The sequence below is a fragment of the Gekko japonicus genome, unplaced genomic scaffold (assembly GCF_001447785.1).
Source record: "Gekko japonicus isolate JY-2015 unplaced genomic scaffold, Gekko_japonicus_V1.1 scaffold355, whole genome shotgun sequence".
NCBI classification, from domain to species: domain Eukaryota; kingdom Metazoa; phylum Chordata; class Lepidosauria; order Squamata; family Gekkonidae; genus Gekko; species Gekko japonicus.
Window position 1 is genome coordinate 334603 of NW_015167066.1, and position 19583 is coordinate 354185.

The 19583-nt window shown below is 41.3% G+C and overlaps 1 protein-coding gene across 1 annotated transcript in view; it reads right to left on the reverse strand.

The window, feature by feature from the left end:
* Window positions 1-3670: 3670 nt before the first annotated feature.
* The window catches only part of FANCC (Fanconi anemia complementation group C), a 75590-nt gene continuing 59677 nt past the window's right edge, over window positions 3671-19583 (reverse strand). Inside the window, exons 10-14 of the mRNA XM_015412674.1 lie at window positions 16507-16582; window positions 16283-16364; window positions 10629-10803; window positions 7507-7707; window positions 3671-3969 (exon numbers count right to left, since the gene is read on the reverse strand). Coding sequence (XP_015268160.1) covers window positions 3826-3969; window positions 7507-7707; window positions 10629-10803; window positions 16283-16364; window positions 16507-16582 — 678 coding nt within the window. The 3' untranslated portion in view covers window positions 3671-3825. The remainder of the gene's footprint in view (window positions 3970-7506; window positions 7708-10628; window positions 10804-16282; window positions 16365-16506; window positions 16583-19583) is intronic.

The following is a 19583-nucleotide window of genomic DNA, read 5'->3' on the forward strand; positions in this document are numbered from 1 at the left end:
GTGAAATATTACTGTAAGCATTGTTAAAATTGTTAGACCACTGCTACTTGGGTTCTTATCTCCTGTAGATATTGGTTACCCCTTCCTTTGATTTCTGTGTAGTTTTTAGAATAAAAGCAATAAAAAATTATAAAAAAGAAAGCTCACAGCTTCCACATGCAGGTAATTTACAAGCACAACTGACTTAAGGCCCTGTGCTTTCTGTACTTCAGATTATACACACACTAGAGCAGGTCAAGCGCTCCATCACCACTTTCCTGACAAAACAGATCATAGAACAGTGGTATAAAAACAGTAAAAAATGAAATACTTTGTCAACAGTTATTTGAAATGTTTAAGTGATAATAACAATGGGTGCAATATGTAAGCAGTATCATAATATCAGAATTGCTTTGCTGTTTCCGAATGTGTCTAGCATTTTTTTTCCAACAGGAGCCAGCCTGCTCACTGGAAGCTCCCAAGGAGGGCATGAAGGTGAAGACCATCCTCATGGAATCTCTGGCACCTTGTATGTACAGTGCCATCGTAACTACATAGAGCCTTTATGAGCTGTCACTGGATCTAACTTCCAGTTTTGGTTTTATAATTTGAAAGCCATCCAAGCCAAGCTTTTAATTGGGAAGGACAAAGCCCAGATTATGTTCTGAATATTAATTTCTTTAGCAGTAGAAAGGCTGCTCTATATTCATACAGTCCAAGGGCTGAAATATATTGCAAGCCCAGGACAATGGAGTTAGAGAAATTTCTCTTTGGACAAAAATAAAAGATAGAACTTCTTTGTTTCCATTTATTTACAAGTTATAATGGAAAAATGATCTCACAAATTATACTTTATCAGATGTAATACCATTCTGTTTTGTTCTTAACAATAAAAATAAAAGCTTTATCTTTACTATGCATTGTTGTGTGTTCTACAGCTGGTTTTTGCTAAATCAGGAAATCTTGTCTGCAAAAGTATCAAACCTTAAATTTTCTCTGCTGCTTTGAAATGTTATCCTTTCTCAAATTTAAATGAATGGACAAGGTACAATACAAGTTAAATTTTATTGAGTTTCCTGTGTCCATAACTGGCTCCCATCTTCCACAGTGTGTCCAAATACTTCTAGTAGATAGATCCCCACATCCTTTCATTAAGCTCAACTGCACTTGCTTCTTAAAAAGCGTGCACAGGGTGCAGCCTAAATTAATTTAGATCAGAAAAATCAACATTATGGTAATTTTCCATATCCTTGTAGTAAGAATACCAGGTTTCTAAAGCTAAATTATGGAAGTGTTGCAACAGAAAGTCATCAAGCAGTCCATTATGGGCTTAGCTCCTTCTAAGAATCTGTGCCTGCACATGACATAACTTCGCAGAGCAGAGGTATCTATATTCAATAGTTAATGCTAGCAAAGCAAAATAGTGGAAGTCCCAAGAGAGCATAATGGAGGTAACAAGTGCATATTCTACAAAAGCACTGATTGAAAACTTACATACACCAAGCAGTATCTTGGTTCCTTCAAACACCAAATTGTTATTTTACCTGACCCCAGTTCTGCTTCCAAGAAATGCAGAAATTCAAAAAGGTGTCAAAATAACTAGGAATGGTGTAGGAATGCACAAGAGTATCTGGAGAAATAGCAGCAGCTTTTCTCGCACTCTAACTTTGGAGATTAATTGGCTAATAAAGGATAATGGAGAATACTGTGATTCAAAATGAACAGGCTACCAGCCAAATTAGAGAGAACAGGGTAAATGCCAAATCTCAAAGAGTAATGAACTCACCAGTCCTCCCTTCCCCCTTTGTCAGTACTTAAGTTATTATTTAAGCAAAATTATTGCCTGGTACAAACTATGCTACTGATGTTTTACTGCTGCCAGATAAAATTAGTCCAGATTTTTTTTAAAAGATGGGGGTGGGAGATCTAGTTCTTAGCCCAATTTGGCTGTACAATGTTGGCCATTAAAAGAAACTATTTGAGTCTGTCTAAGTACACTTAAGCCCTTCAGAAAGTGGCTCTAGAGGTTTTAACTCCTGTAGTTAGACAGATGGTTGAAGGAAGACAGCCAGAATAAGCAAAGGAAACTCCTTTCTGGCAATTGCTCTCAAATGGACCACCCCAATGCAAATTCCCAGAAATCAAAGCTAAGGTAGCATTTGAAATTGCAACCATGAACGTGCCTTTGAAAAAGTTCAGGCAAGTACTTGAAGGAAAAAGCACATCAGTTTTCAGGCATCAGCCAGCTTAGTAGGTGGACTTAAACAGACCCACATGTTAATGTTACTGTGAATTATGGGCATTTGAAGTTCCTGCCAATATGCTGTTTTTGTAACCCAACTAAAGACTGCAATGCACAAAACACATCTAGAATCCATTAGGTGCCCTACTGAAGTTTCTTAGGTGTAAAATAGAAACAGTACATTTTCCAAAGAGAAGACAAAATTATTGTTCTGCTCCTAATCAATACTTTGAAATGGTAATTAACGTCTGCAAAAAGTTCCTGTTTGAATATCCTCCTTTATCAACATACACTGAGTAAATATAAGAAGAGCTTTATATTTTTTTCTGTGCTACAATGTAATGGAGCCAAAATGGCAGCTGCTCCTCCCACTCACACATACGAACGGAGATGTTTCATCCAGCATGATCCATATCTTCCGGGAAGCTGCCTGCTCCCGAGAAGGGCTGGTTGCCAGAATGAGGTAAAACAGCCTTAAGACTGTTTCACTGGCAGCAGATCACAAAGCTGCAGTCTTACAGTTTTTCATCCAGACACAAATTAGCAAGTGGGCTGGGGCAGAAACTGTAATGGCCAGGCTGCAGATACAAACAATTGCCAGCATAGAACCCAAGACATGATACAGCTGAAGTGGCCATTCATACCCTCCCCTTTTTTCTAGGTGACTTCTATAACTTGCTCAGTCTTCAAGCTATATGTGGGTATAGTAGTTTTGTAGCCCACAGCTGGGGGAAGTTTTCAAAGAAAGCCAACAAGTAAACTCAGAAATGAGTAAATATCTAATTGCAAATTCTTTGGGAAGTATGCCCTTCTGCAAATAAAAATGTGAAGATTTCCAGACATATCTAACCATCTTCCCGCCCCACCCCCCTTAAATGACAAGAGTTTGAAACATAACTTTAAGCTTGAACTTCTCAGACTGATTCCTTGTGTACAGAAAGGTTCATTATGAGGGAGGAATCAAAATCAGTGTTGTAACTGCACATCTCTTTACTTATGTTCCTTGCCTTGCTTAAAGGTCTGTGGCCCATATTTCTCCAGGGACACACATTTGCTGACTAATGCTACTTTAGCAAATACAAGCTGTGCTTCCTTTGGGGGAAAGAATCCCAGACTGAATACAAGGGGGTGAATGGCTACCAGTGTGATGCAGGCACTTGCTTCAGAAATCTCTTATCACAGATAAATCAGAAACAAGCAACTAACCAACTCTCCAAAAGAGTATGGAAAAAAATTGATAAAATCATACAACTTTTTAAAAATCTCATGAGATAAAAACCAAGGTGACTATTTCAATTAATGCTCAAATATTTATTATATCAAAGAATAAACTACATGAGGAAAAATTTGTACAAGTATATATTGTTCCCAGTTTTTATGACAATAAGTGAAGTCAAGCGAGATCCTAATTGCTGTGTGACTTCAGAAAGTTCCACTATAATTCTGGCCATGAAATATAAACAATTAACATCTTCAATGATATTTATAATTTATCTATATGTTACAACATAAGTAGCTTTTCAGAAACAAACTGCACCATCAGATATAGGGGGAAATGCTAATGGGGGGGAAAATCAGCAGCTTTTTGAGCATTACTACAAAAACTAACCCACAAACTTTAGTATCTGCAAAAGATCATTCGCCAGCTTTACAGTCCTTTGATATTTTACTTCAAGTTGGCTGATTCTGTATGCAATACGGCTAAGAAGACTAGAAACTCTGAGGATTTCACCATACGTAACTGCAAACTAAAAGAAAAGAGAAAATTAAAATTATTTCTTAAAAATAAGTACATTTGCTACTCTCTAGAAGCCAATAACACATTTCTCAGTTATATGGCTCCTATGGATCACCAAGGAAAAAAGTAAAAACAGCTAATTAATGTGCAAAAAGAACCAAGGGAAAAAGCAGTAGCTAACATGCCTGAAGGTCTTTCCCCTTATCATTGCTGTGTGGAGACTGCAACAGAGAAAGACAGATGAATTTCCTTGGGGAGGGAGTTCCAAAGTTCTGGTGTCATGACCAAGAAAGCCCTTCTCGGGTTACCACCCATCTAGCTTCAGATGGCAGGGACAACTAAATCAGACCCTCCAAAGACCAGAGTGAGCAGGTGGGCTCATATGGGAGAAGGCGATCCTTAAGATATGTTGGTCCCAGGTAGAGATGTGAAGGCCCGGAAAAAAACCGGAAAAATTCGGGAAAAAAACGTTTTTCCCCGTTTTTTTTTCCTGAAGCCTTTTTTGTTTTTTTCCGAAAAATTGAAAAAATAAAATACAATAAATTGATTATGGAACATTTTATTTTAACATGATGAATAAAATATTTTAAGGCAAGGTGTTCAAATATTTTCCAAATCATTTCTAAAATATATATATATATATATGGTATCTGATTGATCTAATTTCTGTGCACTGAGGACAAGCAAGTCCTAGGTTACAAACTGAACTCTCCAATGCAAGAACAAGATGCATTTCTTCCTTTAGGAGGTGCGATTGTCACATGAAAAGAAAAAGGTTTCAGTTTTGTTTTTGCATGTGGGCGGGTATTCTGTTTGTAATAACTGTTTGGATACACTATATTTTTAATATGCTAGTTGTGATAATTTCATGCCAAGTAAAAATGTCCATAGTCATATTTTATGTTCCTAAAGTAACAGGATTACTTTCAATCTAGAAAAGACAAAAGAAATTTTTATGTAGCATTTTTTCAATTTTTCCGAAAATTTCCATTTCCCCCCGAAAAAAACCGGAAACAAAACGGGTTTTTTTCCGAGCTTCAAAATTTCCCGAAATTTTACATCTCTAGTCCCAGGCCATTCAGGGTCAGTACCATCATCTGGAATTGCACTTGGAAGCAAATTGGAAGCCAGTGTAGATGTAGCCATTCCAGTTAACACTCTAACCCCAGCATTCTGTACCAACTGTAGCTTCTGGACTATCTTCAAGGGCAGTCTCATGTAGAGTGCACTGAAGTAATCGAATGTTGATGTTACCATGGCATGTACCAATGGCAAAACCTTTTCTGCCCAGGAAGGGCTGCAGCTGGCTCACAAGCCAAAGCTTGCAAAAAGCACCTCTAGTAACTGCTGCTATTTGTTTATCCAACAGGAGGCCCAGGTCCAGAAGCACCTCCAACCTATGAACCTGCTCCCAAAGGGGGAATGCAACCCCATCCTCAACACAGGATAACCCAATTCCTGGGTCAGACCTCCCCCCCCCCCTCCAGAAGCACCTCTGTTTTGTCAGGATTAAGCTTCAGCTTGTTAGCCCTTATCCATTCCAAAACTGCCTCCAGGCTCAGGTTCACAGTTTCTGCAACCTTCCTAAGATCTGCTGGTAGCACAAGATAGAGCTGAGTGTCATCTGCATATTGGTGGTAACTCAGACCAAATCTCTGGATGACCTCTCCTAGCAGCTTTACACAGAAGCTGAAAAACATGCAAGATGGAACCTTGGGGAACCTCATAGACCAGGGGCCAAGGGGCGGAGCAGCAATCCTCAAACCTTTCCTCAAAATAGGACTGGACCCACCACAGAGCAATAGTTCCCAGTCCAAGTCCCAAAAGACAATCCAGAAGGATACCATGATTAATGTATCAAAGCCACTGAGAGAACCAGGAGATTTAGCAAGGTCACACTCCCCTGTTCATTTCTTGACACATATCATCCATCCACCAGGGTGACCAAAGTCATTTTAGTCCTGTAACCAGGCATGAAACCAGACTGGGATGGATCCAAACAATCCACTCAGTAATCCTTGAGGTTGGTCAGACACTATTAGCAATGCAAGATTATGGAAATGGAACATTCTGGTCTATCTTTTCCTTTTACAGTGTCAGATTTACTCCACCCCAAAAAAATCCTGAGAAAATATTATATTATTCTATCTTGAAGAACATGCTGTGATGCAGGAACCAGCACACTACTGCTGGTGGCACAACAAGGGGAAGTTTACATTCCTGAGGGAAACTACACTGGTTCTTTTTGGATAGCACTGGTTATTCATTTTGACAATGCAAATCCATCACGTTTCACACAAGGTTTAAGAATATCATCCTCAAAGCTCTAATTATATAAAGCTTTGTTTACTGTTGGGAAAATAGGAGGGCAGGACTCCTAATCCCACCCGACTCGATAAGGGAGGGGATGAAACTAGCAGGGACCCTATAGTTTCAGAGAGACAACTGTTCCAAAGTAACTCTTATTTATTGAAATACAAAACCATAATGCCAAAATATGCAAGCAAATAGCAATTTCAGTATTCATCATATTAGAAGACATAAAAAACCAATACTTATAAACAAAGAGTGCACTTATATCTGTTTAGGAATTCGCATTCTGGCCTCCTGTCAAAACCCACAAGGGAGATGTTGGCAAAAGGCCCTGAACAACAGCAGACACTGATATTATATAGGAGAAAAATCCAGAATAGCTGTCAATTAAGGAATGACGAAAGCCAAATCCACCCCCTCACTGACCAGATGAACTCTGCTCAATGCATAATCTATTCAGTTAGAAACACCTGACACTCTCCCCATGTCAAGGCAGGACAACTCTGGAGTCACATACCCTGATATCTAAGATGTTATGGCTTCATGGTTGAAACTTAGAAATGTAAATAGTTCTTTTAGAGCAGAGGGCTTTGTCAGGCCTGAGAGAGGTGTATAACAATAGCTAATCATGCAAAGCCTTATGGAAGAGAGAACCAAACAGAGAGGCACAAGCTAATTCAGGCTGCTATACAGAAATGCCCACTCTCACTTATTTTCTTCAATGTATATCCCGCCCTCCCTGCAAAACAGGCCCAGGGTGGGTTCCAACCTGTGATAATCTGCCACATTTATAAAAGTGAATTTTCAAACTGAGGTTCTGTGGCTCAGATGGTGTCACTTAATATATATCAGGCAAAGTACTTCAACAGAAATTGTCATCAAGATAGAAAGAAATTTTGACTCTTTCTCTGATCACAATGAGAATACACCTTCAGTTTATCATCCCAGTCTCCATAGGGCTGCTTCCGGGCCCAGCTCAAGTGCTGGTACAGTCTTGGGCTTGTGTGCCTCTGGAAGTGTACCTCCCCTTTCTGGAAAGGCTTTGTTCTGTGTCCCTGGCTTGACAGTGATGCAGACAGCAAAAGCATGGAGCCAAGCCTTTCCCTGCAGTGGAACCAACATTGTGGAATATACCTCACCCATACAAGCAAAGGCTAATCCATGCATAAACCCCTTCTCCATAATTTACATAGGAGTTTTTAAAATCATACACTGGTAATTAACAAATACTCACATGAGCAATAAATTCTCTGGCTATCGTGTGTCCATTAGCAGTAAAAAGCAGAAAGCTAATAATCAGATGAACGGCAAGTTCCTCGGTAGCAGGTTGTCTTCTGCTTATTTTGCTGTTAACTGCCGCCTGCAGATCTCTGGCAGAAAGGGCTGGAGTTCTGGACAAGGTTGTGAGATACTCACATAGAGATCTGCCTTCCAACTGTTTGGAATCATTGCAAAGAATATGAAAACAAAGTTACATTCATTTAATGAGATTTACAGAAAAGAACTGATTCTTTGGTTGCTTAAGGGATGCAGGGAGAGCAGATATTCTGGATCAGAAGAGACAGCCACAGAGGAGCAGAACAATATTTTAATGCTCCTTGGTCTTGCAAAACTAATCACTGGGGCAATATGCCAGAGTTTGACCTTTTTTTGTATAAAAGGAAATGGTGGAAATCACAGAGCAGACTGTAGTCGGATTGTTATATTGTGGGAAAGAGAATATAAGGCTCTTTGAAAGCTCTCTACAATATTGTAGCTACAAATCAATTACTCCTCATGAAATCTGACCTCGTCTGATAAAGCAGTCTGATATGAATGGGAGGAAGGAGCTGGACTGTTTGCAACACATTTTCCCTTTTACTGCTTGGAGCAGAGAGAAAAAACAGATTCTGAAGCCATAACAGGAGTAGGCTGGAGAGTCAATGCATTAAAGTTACTCATAAGCTGTAAAAATGTTTTGTAGTATTCCCTACCCAAAAAGCACTACAAGAAACAGACAAAAAAATTACATAATCCAATAAACTACAATTTATTTTTCAGCAAATGGTTTCCTTATTGCTATTTTTATATTAACATTTCCATATGTTTTGTTCCTTTGTTTCAAAATGTGTATATGAAATCCTTGTATATCACATCTGATGTGCAATATAATTTATGGAATATTTCTCAGCTAAGGATCTGATCCACTTCTAGAGGCATTTAGATGACTTCATCTAGTTGCTAGGTATAGAATGTTGCTTTAGCTGCCATGACACGAAGTACTGTTTGCACTACAAGTGATCTACGATAGGATTTGGCTGTCAGGAAAATATTGGGCTTTTAAAATACTTGTAAAATTAAGTATGACAAAATAAGATTTTATACACTTGACTTCCAAACAAGTCCAAATTGATCTAAATTACTAAAACTGGCCTCAAAATAATCTATCATATCTGAAGACTTTTCTATAGAGCATTCTGGCTCGAAATTTCTTTGCAAAACCTTTTCAATATTAATTTTCTACATACCACCTCAGGTTTATAGTGTGCTTGTTATATATCATATTTTAATCCTACTCTTCCTCCATAAGGTTTAGGGAACAAAACATTAGACAGTGGGGATTAGACAAAGTCATGGAGAAGTCCATGAATAGCTACTGGCCATGGGGAGTAAAAGGAACCTCCACATACAAAGGCAGCAAACTTCTCAATACCAGTGCTCGAAGGCAGCATCAGGGGAAGGGTTAGCCTCAATGCCCTTGAGTAAATTGTAGGCAAATCTTGCACATGGCTGTATTATGGCCCTCACCCAAGCAGAAAAGGCAGAGATGTTCATCCAAATGAGTCATTTTTGTACCACATTGGATACATTTTTAAAACAAAGCCTTCTGCAACATTTTCCAAAGAGGGGAAGTCCTCAGGAAGAAAAAAATTCTGCAAAAAAACTCACGACAACCAGAGCTGAAGAGAACACATCCTCACAACACAGTGGTGAAGAAAGGACTAAGGGAAAGGGTGTTCCTCTCTGTAGAGCACGTGGCCGCTAGGCAGGAAGACAGCCTCTAATGCAGGGGTGTCAAACATGCTCTTGGAGGGCTTCTATCAGGCCCGCAGTGGAACTGGGTGTCTTCTGCTTCTTCCAGTTCTGCTGCTGCTGCTTCATCATAGGTGTGCAGTTTACAGATACACACCTGAACAGCATACTCAAGATTGCAACAGCACAGACATTTTGATGCAATAATTCAGAGCAAGAGGTGTCAGTTATCAGACACTGTTAAATAAACAAAATATTGCAAGTGTGCTAATGTTTTAAGCATGTTTTTATTGTAATAAAAAAACACCTTTGTGTTTGTGTCCTGTATAAAGTTTATCTCTGCTACCTGGCATTACATTTTATGACACACATGGCCCAGCCCAACAAGGTCTTATTTATGTCAGAACCAGCCTTCATAACAAATGAGTTCAACACCCCTGCTCTAATGGGCTCTGCAGGGTAGGGGTTCCAATTGGAGTGTTAAAGAAATACCAGAGTAGCTGGAAGAGAGCCTCCGGTGGCTGGCCTGCACAAGCGTAGTCCTCATGTGGGACTGCACAGAAGACTGAATATGAACTTAAGAATTCTTGCCATCCTTCATTTCTCAAACTTCTGTTTAAAAAATGAGGTATGGGACCAGGTCACATTTACTGAGAAAGGTGAAGTTAGGATTTTTTGTGCTGCACCTAGATTCTATGCACGGCAGTTAAGAAGGACATTTCCTTTGCCCAGATGCATTACTATGCGTATTCTGATAGCACACAGGAAGTATGAATAAGCATTGTTCCAATTTCTTAAGGTCTGGGGAACTGTCTGATCGAACAGATATCTGACATCACTGTAATACTAGGGTGTGGTGTGCAGCTCTTTTTGTCATGAAGATCAATAGAACGTTAACATAATTATTAAAAATTTAAACCTAATCTTACTGTTCTTGATCATCACAGAACTTTTTCACTATCACCACCCAACATTTTACAATGCTGTTACAATGCAACTGTCTGCAGAACAGAAAAATGTCAAACTTTGCCAAATGAGTCAATATCAAATGTAAACAAAGGATGCAGAACAGAAATCATTGTATAACCTATTTTATGCATGATTATGGAACACAGATGTTTTATTTTTTCCTTTCTTATGGCCCAATCCTATAATCCGCTGTCATTTCCCACTACCAAGGAAACAGCAGAGATAACATGAACTATACCATACACTTAGTAGAAAGATTTAACTAGAAATGTCAGCAAATAGAAGTAATAATGGTCTCAAAAATCTCGCTGCAGCACTCCCAATAAAATGTGGCCTTCTTTTTCAGGAAAACCTCCTGAATGCTCAATTACCTACCATTGTTTGAGTTCCCTGGCGATTCTCAACATTTGGATCATAGTAAAATGCCAAAAGCCACAACAAGGCATCTGAAGATTCTGCATTTGACATGAGCAAATGTTCTGCTGCAGTATCAGCCCATTCTCCAAAATGGATGAACAAAAACCAGGTCTCAAACAGGTCACCACAAGATCTGCAACAGCACCAAAGCATATTTCAGTTTTTCTGTTACCATTAAAAATTTTTTAAAGGCTCTCAACAATTGCAGGCTGACATGCTTAGCTGCACAACAGTCATGCCAATGGTAGGAAAACAGTTATTTCATACTTAGAAGAACACTTCTTAGAGCAAGAGTGCTTCTAGTAATATATTTATACTATGAATAAGGCTCGTTGTGGAAATAAAGACAAGCTCTAGAAAGTGGCTCTGGGAGAGTGTCCCGGCTTTGGGCACTCAGTGACAATTTGCTGTGGCGACCTCAGCAGGGTATAATGACACAGAGTCCACCATTTTCTCCAGAGGAACTGATCTCTGCTATCTGAAGAGCAGTTGTAATTTTGAGTGATCTCCAGCCCTCACCTGGAGATTGGCAACAGTGGTTCCCTGGGAGGGAATGGCTGGTTTGGAGGGTGGAGTCTATGGCATTGTACCTGTCGAGGTCCCACCCCTCCTCAAGCTTCACCGTTTCCAGGCTTCATCCCTCAAATATCCAGGAATTTCCCACCTGGAGTTCGCAACCCTATCAGGACTGGCCCCAATGCATTTTCTCCCAAAGGCCAACATAGGTGTGGAAAGGGCCCTTTACTCACAGAACCAAGCTTGGTTGCCTAGCAACAGGCACTGAGGAGAAAGTACAGTTGCCAGCTCTGATCAGGGAAATACCTAGAGAGTTGGCGGTGGATCCTGTGGATGGCAGCATTGGGGTGGGATGGAAGGACTCAGTAGGGTATAATGCCATAGGGTCTACCCTCCAAAGCAGCCATTTTGTCCAGGGGAACTGATATCTGTCATCTGGAGATCAATTGTAACAGCGGGACATTGGCAACCCTAGGGGAAAGTCAGCCAAAAAGCAGGGGGTTGAAGAGAATGGTATGATGGCCGCTGGGCCACCTCAATAGCCAGCCAGCCATGGTGGAGCCAAAAAGGAGAGAGAGCCATTTTAAGTTTATTCTGACAGAAAAGTGGCCACGCTGGCAGTGGGCAGGGGAGGGGTTATGCTAAAAGTCCTTTATCTTTTTACTGACAGAAGCAAGGTTGGTTGCCTACCAACAGCCACTGAGGGAAGCGTTAGTCCCGCACAGGAGCCAAGAGAAGTGTCTTCGTCAAGGGAGAGAGAGCTGTCTGCCAGTAAATCTGACAGGGAACAGGGGCTGAAGTGAAAATGGGCGGGGAAGAGGAGCAGACCCAGCACCTGGCCAATGGCACACGAGTTCTCTTGAGTGGCGGCTGAAAGCGCGGAGGAGAAAAGGGAATCCCTGTTGCTCATAATCAGCGGGCAGCTTTCCTGTACCACAACTGGCTGCCTCCTAAGCCTCCACCCGGCGGAGTCCCCTTCGCCGGCTCCCTCCAGACTGAGGCCAAGACCCTGGGCGTCAGCTCTGTGGGTGGGACTGAGGCAACGCAGCGAGGCAATGCAGCCAGGGGATTGGCAGACCTTCCGAGTGGCAGCTGAGCGAGCCAAATGCTGTGGGAGCGTGTGGAACGTTAACACCAAAAGAGAATTATATATAAGGAGAGATTAGACATTTATAAACCACATGAAGTAATATCTGTTTCAACTACTCTCCTTTACCAAGGATAGTACCTATTTTCTGGTACCCTTACCTAGTAAAACACTGCCCCTTTTTGACCTTTCAGGGATTTTAGTGTGAGTTTATAGAGGTTTCATTCTTCAGGGTTGAACTTTCTCCCCAGATTCTCTAGTGCACTTGCATATAAATGCATACCCATGAATGGCAATAGACTATGTTGTGCACAGATGCAACTGCTAAGGTACATTGGAACAAAACTGTGGACAATTATGTTTATCAAGTATACCTTCAAACAAAGAGACAAGTGGACTCAGCTTTTAAAACAGTGAACACGAAAACACTGCGAAGTAATATACAAAGGGTAGCAACTTGAGGGAAGGGGAGGCTTGAGAACTTTCTTTGGTAAGAAAACTGAAATGCTACATGCATCTCTGTATTTTCTTCTGTGCAATACAAAAAGATACACAAACATTCGTAAATAAGTGCAGTCCTTACATTCCCCAGGACTTGAAAGCTGTGTTCTGGGTCTGAATAATCCCATTTACCCTGCAACTAAACCCCAAAAGAGAAGTAAACATCTATTAAATTGATTAGTTATGGGAATATCACCTAGTGTGTTTCAGAAGCTGACTATTGCTCTGGTTCATAAGATTAATGATTTATGCTCTTTTTTCTAGTTAAAAATACCCCCAGCATTTAATAAAAGTCACAGAGATGCACTTCTACAATGTTGCTAGTGCCAGAGTAAAAACATTTTTAAAAAATTATCAGCTAGGAAGGTTCCAGCTCTTAGAACCATATTGCAAATTACAAAACTCAGTCAAATATGGCAAAACATGTTATTAGAATGTACTCTTGATGCTTTGGCATATAATTTGACATGGAAAATTGTTGTTAAACCTAAATATAAGCAAAAATGAAGAAGTTACTGATGTCAGTTGTAACACAGCAATTCATTTTAATGCTATTATTTGAAACTTTAGAATCCTGTATATTTTTAATACAAATTTGAACTTGTATGTGGGACAGACTGCACTTTCTAAGAGGCTTAAAAGGACCTTTCAGAATTGTGAACAGGGTTTCAAATATAAACTATCGGGTAAATGTAAATTCTGAAGGGGGGCAGTGTAAAATGTTTCATGTTAATCTACTAAAGCCTTACCATGATAGAGATAATCTGGTCCTTATGACCAGAGGTGAGCAAAAAAATGAAATTCTATTAATGGGTTGGGGTAATATAACCAAAGACAGCACGGTTAATGTGATGGGCCGTATGGGTAGGGCGGGATATAAATCCCAGAATAAATAAAAATAAATAAAATAAAATAAAATAAATAAATTTGGCACCAACCTTAACCAAAGCCCAGCAATGGCATGCTAAAACTGCCTTCACAGAGTATCAATCCATCTTTTCAAATTTTCCACAGAGAACTCAGCCCAACGCAGGATTGATACTGGAGATACCAGGCCTGTTGCCTGGCCCTAATGCCATCAGTATTAAGAGGGAGGTTTTAAAATGTTGAACTTTGACACTGTTCATTCAGAGAGTCCTTGGTCCTCTCCAGTTATTTTAGTCCCAAAGCCAGACAATATGGTAAAATTTTGTGGTGACTATTGGAGGTTAAACAAGGTCACAGTCCCAGATATGTACCTGATGCTAAGGGTAGAGGAACTGGTTGAAACAATTGGGGCTGCACATTTTATTTCCACAACTGATTTAACAAAAATGTATTGGCAGGTTGCAATGGCTCCTATGGACCAACAGAAAACTGCTTTTGTGACCAGAGAGGGACCCTTTGAATTCACAGTCCTAGCATTTGGTCTTAGGAATGCCCCAGCCATGTTCCAGAGGCTGATTGACAAGATGCTAACACAGCTAAAAGACTTTGTGCTTCCTTATATAGATGACAAAGCCATCTTTAGCCAAACCTGGAACGAACACCTCCAACATCTGGCAACTGTATTTCAAACAATCAAGGAGGTGGGATTAACGGTAAAAGCCTCAAAGTATCAGGTAGCAATGAGCCAAGTAAAATACCTAGGGGGCAGCTGGGAGGTAGAAGGATCGAACCTGACTGGAGCAAGGTGCAAGTCATACAGGAGTGGCCTGGACCCACAACCAAGAAGCAGATCAGAGCTTTTATAGGGGTCGTGGGATATTACAGGAGGTTCACTCCTGGATTCAATTCTATTGGTGCTCCTTTGTGTGAACACATAAAGAAATCCTAACCAGATAAGGTAACCTCAGTAACCTAGACACAAGATTGCCAAATTGCATTTGACTACTTAAAGAAGTACTGACCACAGAGCCAGTGTTAAGGGCACCTGACTTCATGAAAGCTTTTACCCTCTACACTGATGCATCTAATACTGGGGTAGGGGCCATGTTATGTCAGAGTGGGGAGGATGGCCAACAACATCCCAACCTTTACCTTAACAGAAAATTGGTGGAAAGAGAGCAACACCTCTCTGTAATCAAGAGAGAATGTTTCGCAATAGTGTGGGCCATAGTTAAGTTAAAACAATACCTATGGGGAAGGAAAATCACTTTGTGCATTGACCATTCACTGTTGTGCTGGTTAAATCAGGTAAAGAGTGCCAATAGTAAACATATAAAATAGAGTCTTCAGTTGCAGGATTACAACTTTGATATTGTACGCATCAAAGGGAAGGAGAATGCACCGTCCAGAACCACCTAAGGCTGGAAGTTGCCAAAAACAACTGAACAGGTTATTTATGTTTTTTCACTGTTGAATATATGTTGAAATAAGACATTTAACTTTTGGTGTTAGAATAAACTAAAAGGTAGAATACATTCAGGAGCTGCGGTGGTTCAAGTGGTTAAGACGCTGAACTGCAGGCTGTGGAAGGTCAGTAGTTCAGCAGTTCGAGACCCGAGTGTGCTGCATGACGGAGGGAGCTCCCGTCTCTAGTTCCAGCTCCTGCCAACCTAGCAGTTCGAAAGCAAGAAATTGCAAGTAGATAAATAGGTACCACTTCGGTGGGAAGGTAACAGCGTTCTGTGCGCCTTGGTGTTTAGTCATGCCGGCCACATGACCACGGAAACGTCTTTGGACGGCGCTGGCTCTTCGGCTTTGAAACGGAGATGAGCACCGCAACCCTAGAGTCGGATTCGACTGGCTTTTGAGCAAGGGAACCTTTACCTTTTTAGAATACATTCACATGCTTTACCCATTGCTTAGGAGACTTGTAAGAACCTCCCTTTAAACAATGAATTTGAAAGGTGGGACATGTGACAGAATGTACTTTTTAAGAGGCTTGAAAGTGCTGTAATAAAACTACTTCACCTCAGTATTTTCAACCTCTGACTTCACTGACCATTCCCCTTGATGTTAAATAAAACCTCCTGTTATTTTTGGATTTTAATAGCATTTCAAGTGCCGTTTTTTCTGTTATTTAAGTTAAAGAGAGACTCTAACCCTTCCCTCAGGTCCTGCGCTGAGAAAATAGCCATCACTTATTACTGACACAGGGTGACTGCGAAAACTACTTTAAAGAGAAGATTACATGTTACCAGGGCTGCTCAGTCAGTGAAGGGACACAAAAGAAAAACAGAAGGAAAATTTTGCCTAAAAGGGAGGGGAGTGGACAGGGTCTGTCATAGTATGCAAATAAGCTTCCGCATTCAATTCCATGTTTGGAGGGGTCAAGGACATCTTTTAAACTGCTCCCTCACAGCAATGAATGCAAAAGCCCCTGTAACAGGAGAGCACCTTGTGATTGTAAAGCAATTGTGGGTTCAGAGTTCCAGTTGCTAATTTCATTTTAAAATTGTTTTTGAGCTTGCTCTTAGATTAGTAAAGTATAACTAAAGAGACTGCAGTTGATACTACCAAGCTGTCACAATCAAATAAGAACTCTCACTTTAAAGGAATATAAAAATGGGAAAAAAAACCTTACCTCGTACATTTAGTTTTCACTATTGCTTTCAACATTTCAGCAATATGAATCAAATGCTGATGTAAACCAGCAGCTGGCAAATCTAGAAGAGGAAAATATTAACAGAAATTGCCTATGCTGAAGACTGAAATGTGTCCTATTCTGTATTAACAAAAGACGATGAGGCAAGATAAACACAACTGCTTAGCTTGCCAATATGGCAAATAATTCATAGTTGGTCTTACCTGAGGGCTGTTTAAGGAAAGCTCTCAACAGTGAGTGTGGATTATGTGGAAAGTAGGCCTTCAATGGAAACTTGTACTACAAGAAACAGGCAATAATTAAAAAAAAAAAAGATTACAATTGTAGATTGCTAGGAACAAGAAATCACTTACAGCTCAATTCTTAAAATTTGCCACGCCAGAAAACATGGAAAAGATAGCATAAAAACTTGCTGAATCTACTTAACATCATCAGTTTTGCCCTGAAGCACTGAAAAAGGCAAATTCAGTGCTGGGAATTATTTAGCAAGTGACTGAAAACAAAATCCACAAGAGGGAGAGATGTGGAGGGTGCTTTAAAAGACTGGCTGGTATACAAGAGGGGAAAATTTGCCTTCTTTCTTCTTGCTAGAACTCAGAGTCAACCCATGAAGTAATAATGTTTATATACCAAAGGTTTCTGAACTGGCTGAGACCAAGATTGAAAGAGATCTTGTAGTTACAGTGGATAGTTCAATGAAAAGGTAGATTCAAAGTGAGGCAGCAGTGAAAAACAGGATTGCACTTACCTGTAACTGTTGCTCATTGACATCTTCTGTGCAGACACATTGGGACTGTGCTTGTGCAGGCCAGCCACACACAGATTTTGTTCCCAGCTAAAAAGCCCCTCTAAGGGGCACCCCTCCCCTCCGGAGCGAATGGCTTTTCCCGCCTAAACTGTCACATGATCCAGAGGCAGGGTGCCCCCTTTTCCCTCTGTTCCTGCCAGGCTGCCACCAACAATCACACTAGTAAGCATAGCATGTAAGAGCTCACAGCAGGGCAGGAGGGAGGGAACGTGTGTCTGCCCAGAAGACATCAATGAACAACAGTTACAGGTAACTGCAACCGTTTTCATCTTCCGTCTTCAGCTCAGCCCCATACTGGGACATTAGCAAGCTACTCACTGAAGAAAACAGGGTGAGGCTCTCACTCAAAAGTGACTGGAGAAAAGCCTTGCCCACATTTATGCCCTTCCTCGCTTGCAGGTCCAACGCAGTGTTTAACAAATGTATCCTCCACTGACCATGTTGCAGCTTTGCAGACATTCACAATAGGGACTCTCCTGTAGAATGCAGCCGAGGAGCCTTGTGCTCTTGTGGAGTGCACTTTAATCTGCAACAGGCATCATTGTATGGGGAATGGCACTAAGCCTGGAGAGTCAGGGTAAAGGCGACTCAGGATTGTGTCTTTCAGTCTGTTGTCCAAAGTAATGACATTGATGTCGAGAGCCTTGGCCATCCTCAGAAGTAAATCTTCGCTAGGGGAAACTAGGGTTGGATCCCCTACAGCAGGGGTATCAAACTCAATTGTTATGAGGGCCGGATCTGACATAAAATAAAACATGCTTAAAACACTAGCACTCTTGCAATATTTTGTCTGTTTAACAGTCTCTGATAACTGACACCTCTTACTCTGAATTATTGCATCAAAATACCTATGCTGTAGCGATCTTGAGTATGCTGTTCAGGTGTGTATCTGTGAGCTGCAAACCTACTTTTGATTTATTTACATTAATTACAGAAATCTCATGCTCAGTTGTCTGATCCTAGGACCCCGGGGGAAAACATGAAATGGCTGGACAGCATTGTGAGCTTTCGTACATAAGTTGCTTCATGTGCCGGTTAAGAACATGAGAAGGCATCCTGACACAGTTTTGCCTACAAAACTTCTTCCCCAGAGTAACTACAACTTCCTACAAAGGAAATGCGCTGGATGAACTTGGTCTGGACATACACTCTCAGCATAATCCACTTCACTGACTTCTTGTTATTCCTCCTCTAAAACAGTTCACATTGCTTTCTTACTGAGAAAGACTGGATCATGAGGGCATGAATACAGTGAAAAGGGAGAGGGAACCTAGTTGCACCCAGGAGAGCCCTGGCATAAACACACACACACAGCACAAGGAGCCCAACAAAATACACACACAGTGTAGCAAGGCACACAAAAGCTCACACCCTGAACAAACTTGGTCTTAAAGGTGCTTGGTATTTCTCCCATGTGATTGAGGCAGCCCAGCAAAGCAAGCTCTCCCTTATTTCCTCCCTCCCTCCCTTTAGAGAGGAGCCTCAGCCAATTGAAGGAAAGAAAGGCTTCCCTTTGTCTCCTGTATACGATTGATGCAGTCTGATCAGTTCCATCCCTCCCCCCTGGGAAGAGGGGAAGGAGCCTCAAACAGTTCTTTACCAGACTCTCTCAATCACACAGGAGAGACTTGCCTATCTATCTCTCCTGTGCGATTGAGAGAGTCTGGTAAAGCAAGCTGCGACATGGCAGCAGCAGAACTAGAAAAGGAAGCAGGAAACAGCCAGGTCCTTGCAGCCTGATTAGAGCCCTCCAAGGGTCTGATCCAGCCTGCGGGCCATATGTTTGACACCTCTGCCCTACAGCATCATCGGGTGACGGGTTGGATGTGTCACGATTGCTCTGGCGGGCCAGGCAGGACACGGAAAATCCAAAAACACAGGCTGAGGTCAGGGCACCAGATAAGGCAGAGAAACAAGAGCAGAGTCCAAAATATCAGGTCAATACACAGTCTAAGGTTACCGGAGATTTGCAGTCAGAGTTTCAAAAGCTGAAAGCCGTTGTCAAGAGTCAGGTTACACAGTCCAAAGTCAGGGAGCCAGAGAAACGATGTCACGCAGTCTGAAGTCAGGAGTCAAGGGAGTCAAGAGGAAAACCAGGAAACAGGAACGCAGGATCCGAGGTGCAGTGATTCGTCTATGCGATTAGTTGCCAGCACAAGTTGGGGATTCGAGAGAGCCGCCTTAAAAGCCCATTCCCCTTGTTAACCAATTACTGGCTGCTCACAGAGTCCTGGCTCCGGTCAGTACTCTGGACTTAGAGGACGCCGACCTTGCATGCATGCCTCTTTATGCCGGGTTGCCATGTCCCGTCACCTTTGTTCTCTCAAACGATTCATAATAATGTGTGGGGGGGAATCAGGAGACGTGGTGCTCATGCTCGGCTCTGCAGGAGCGGCTCCAGGTGTAAACTCTCCTTGGTAGCTGGTGCTCATCCTCTGCAGAACTTAGGTTTGGTACTTCCAGGGGTGCAAG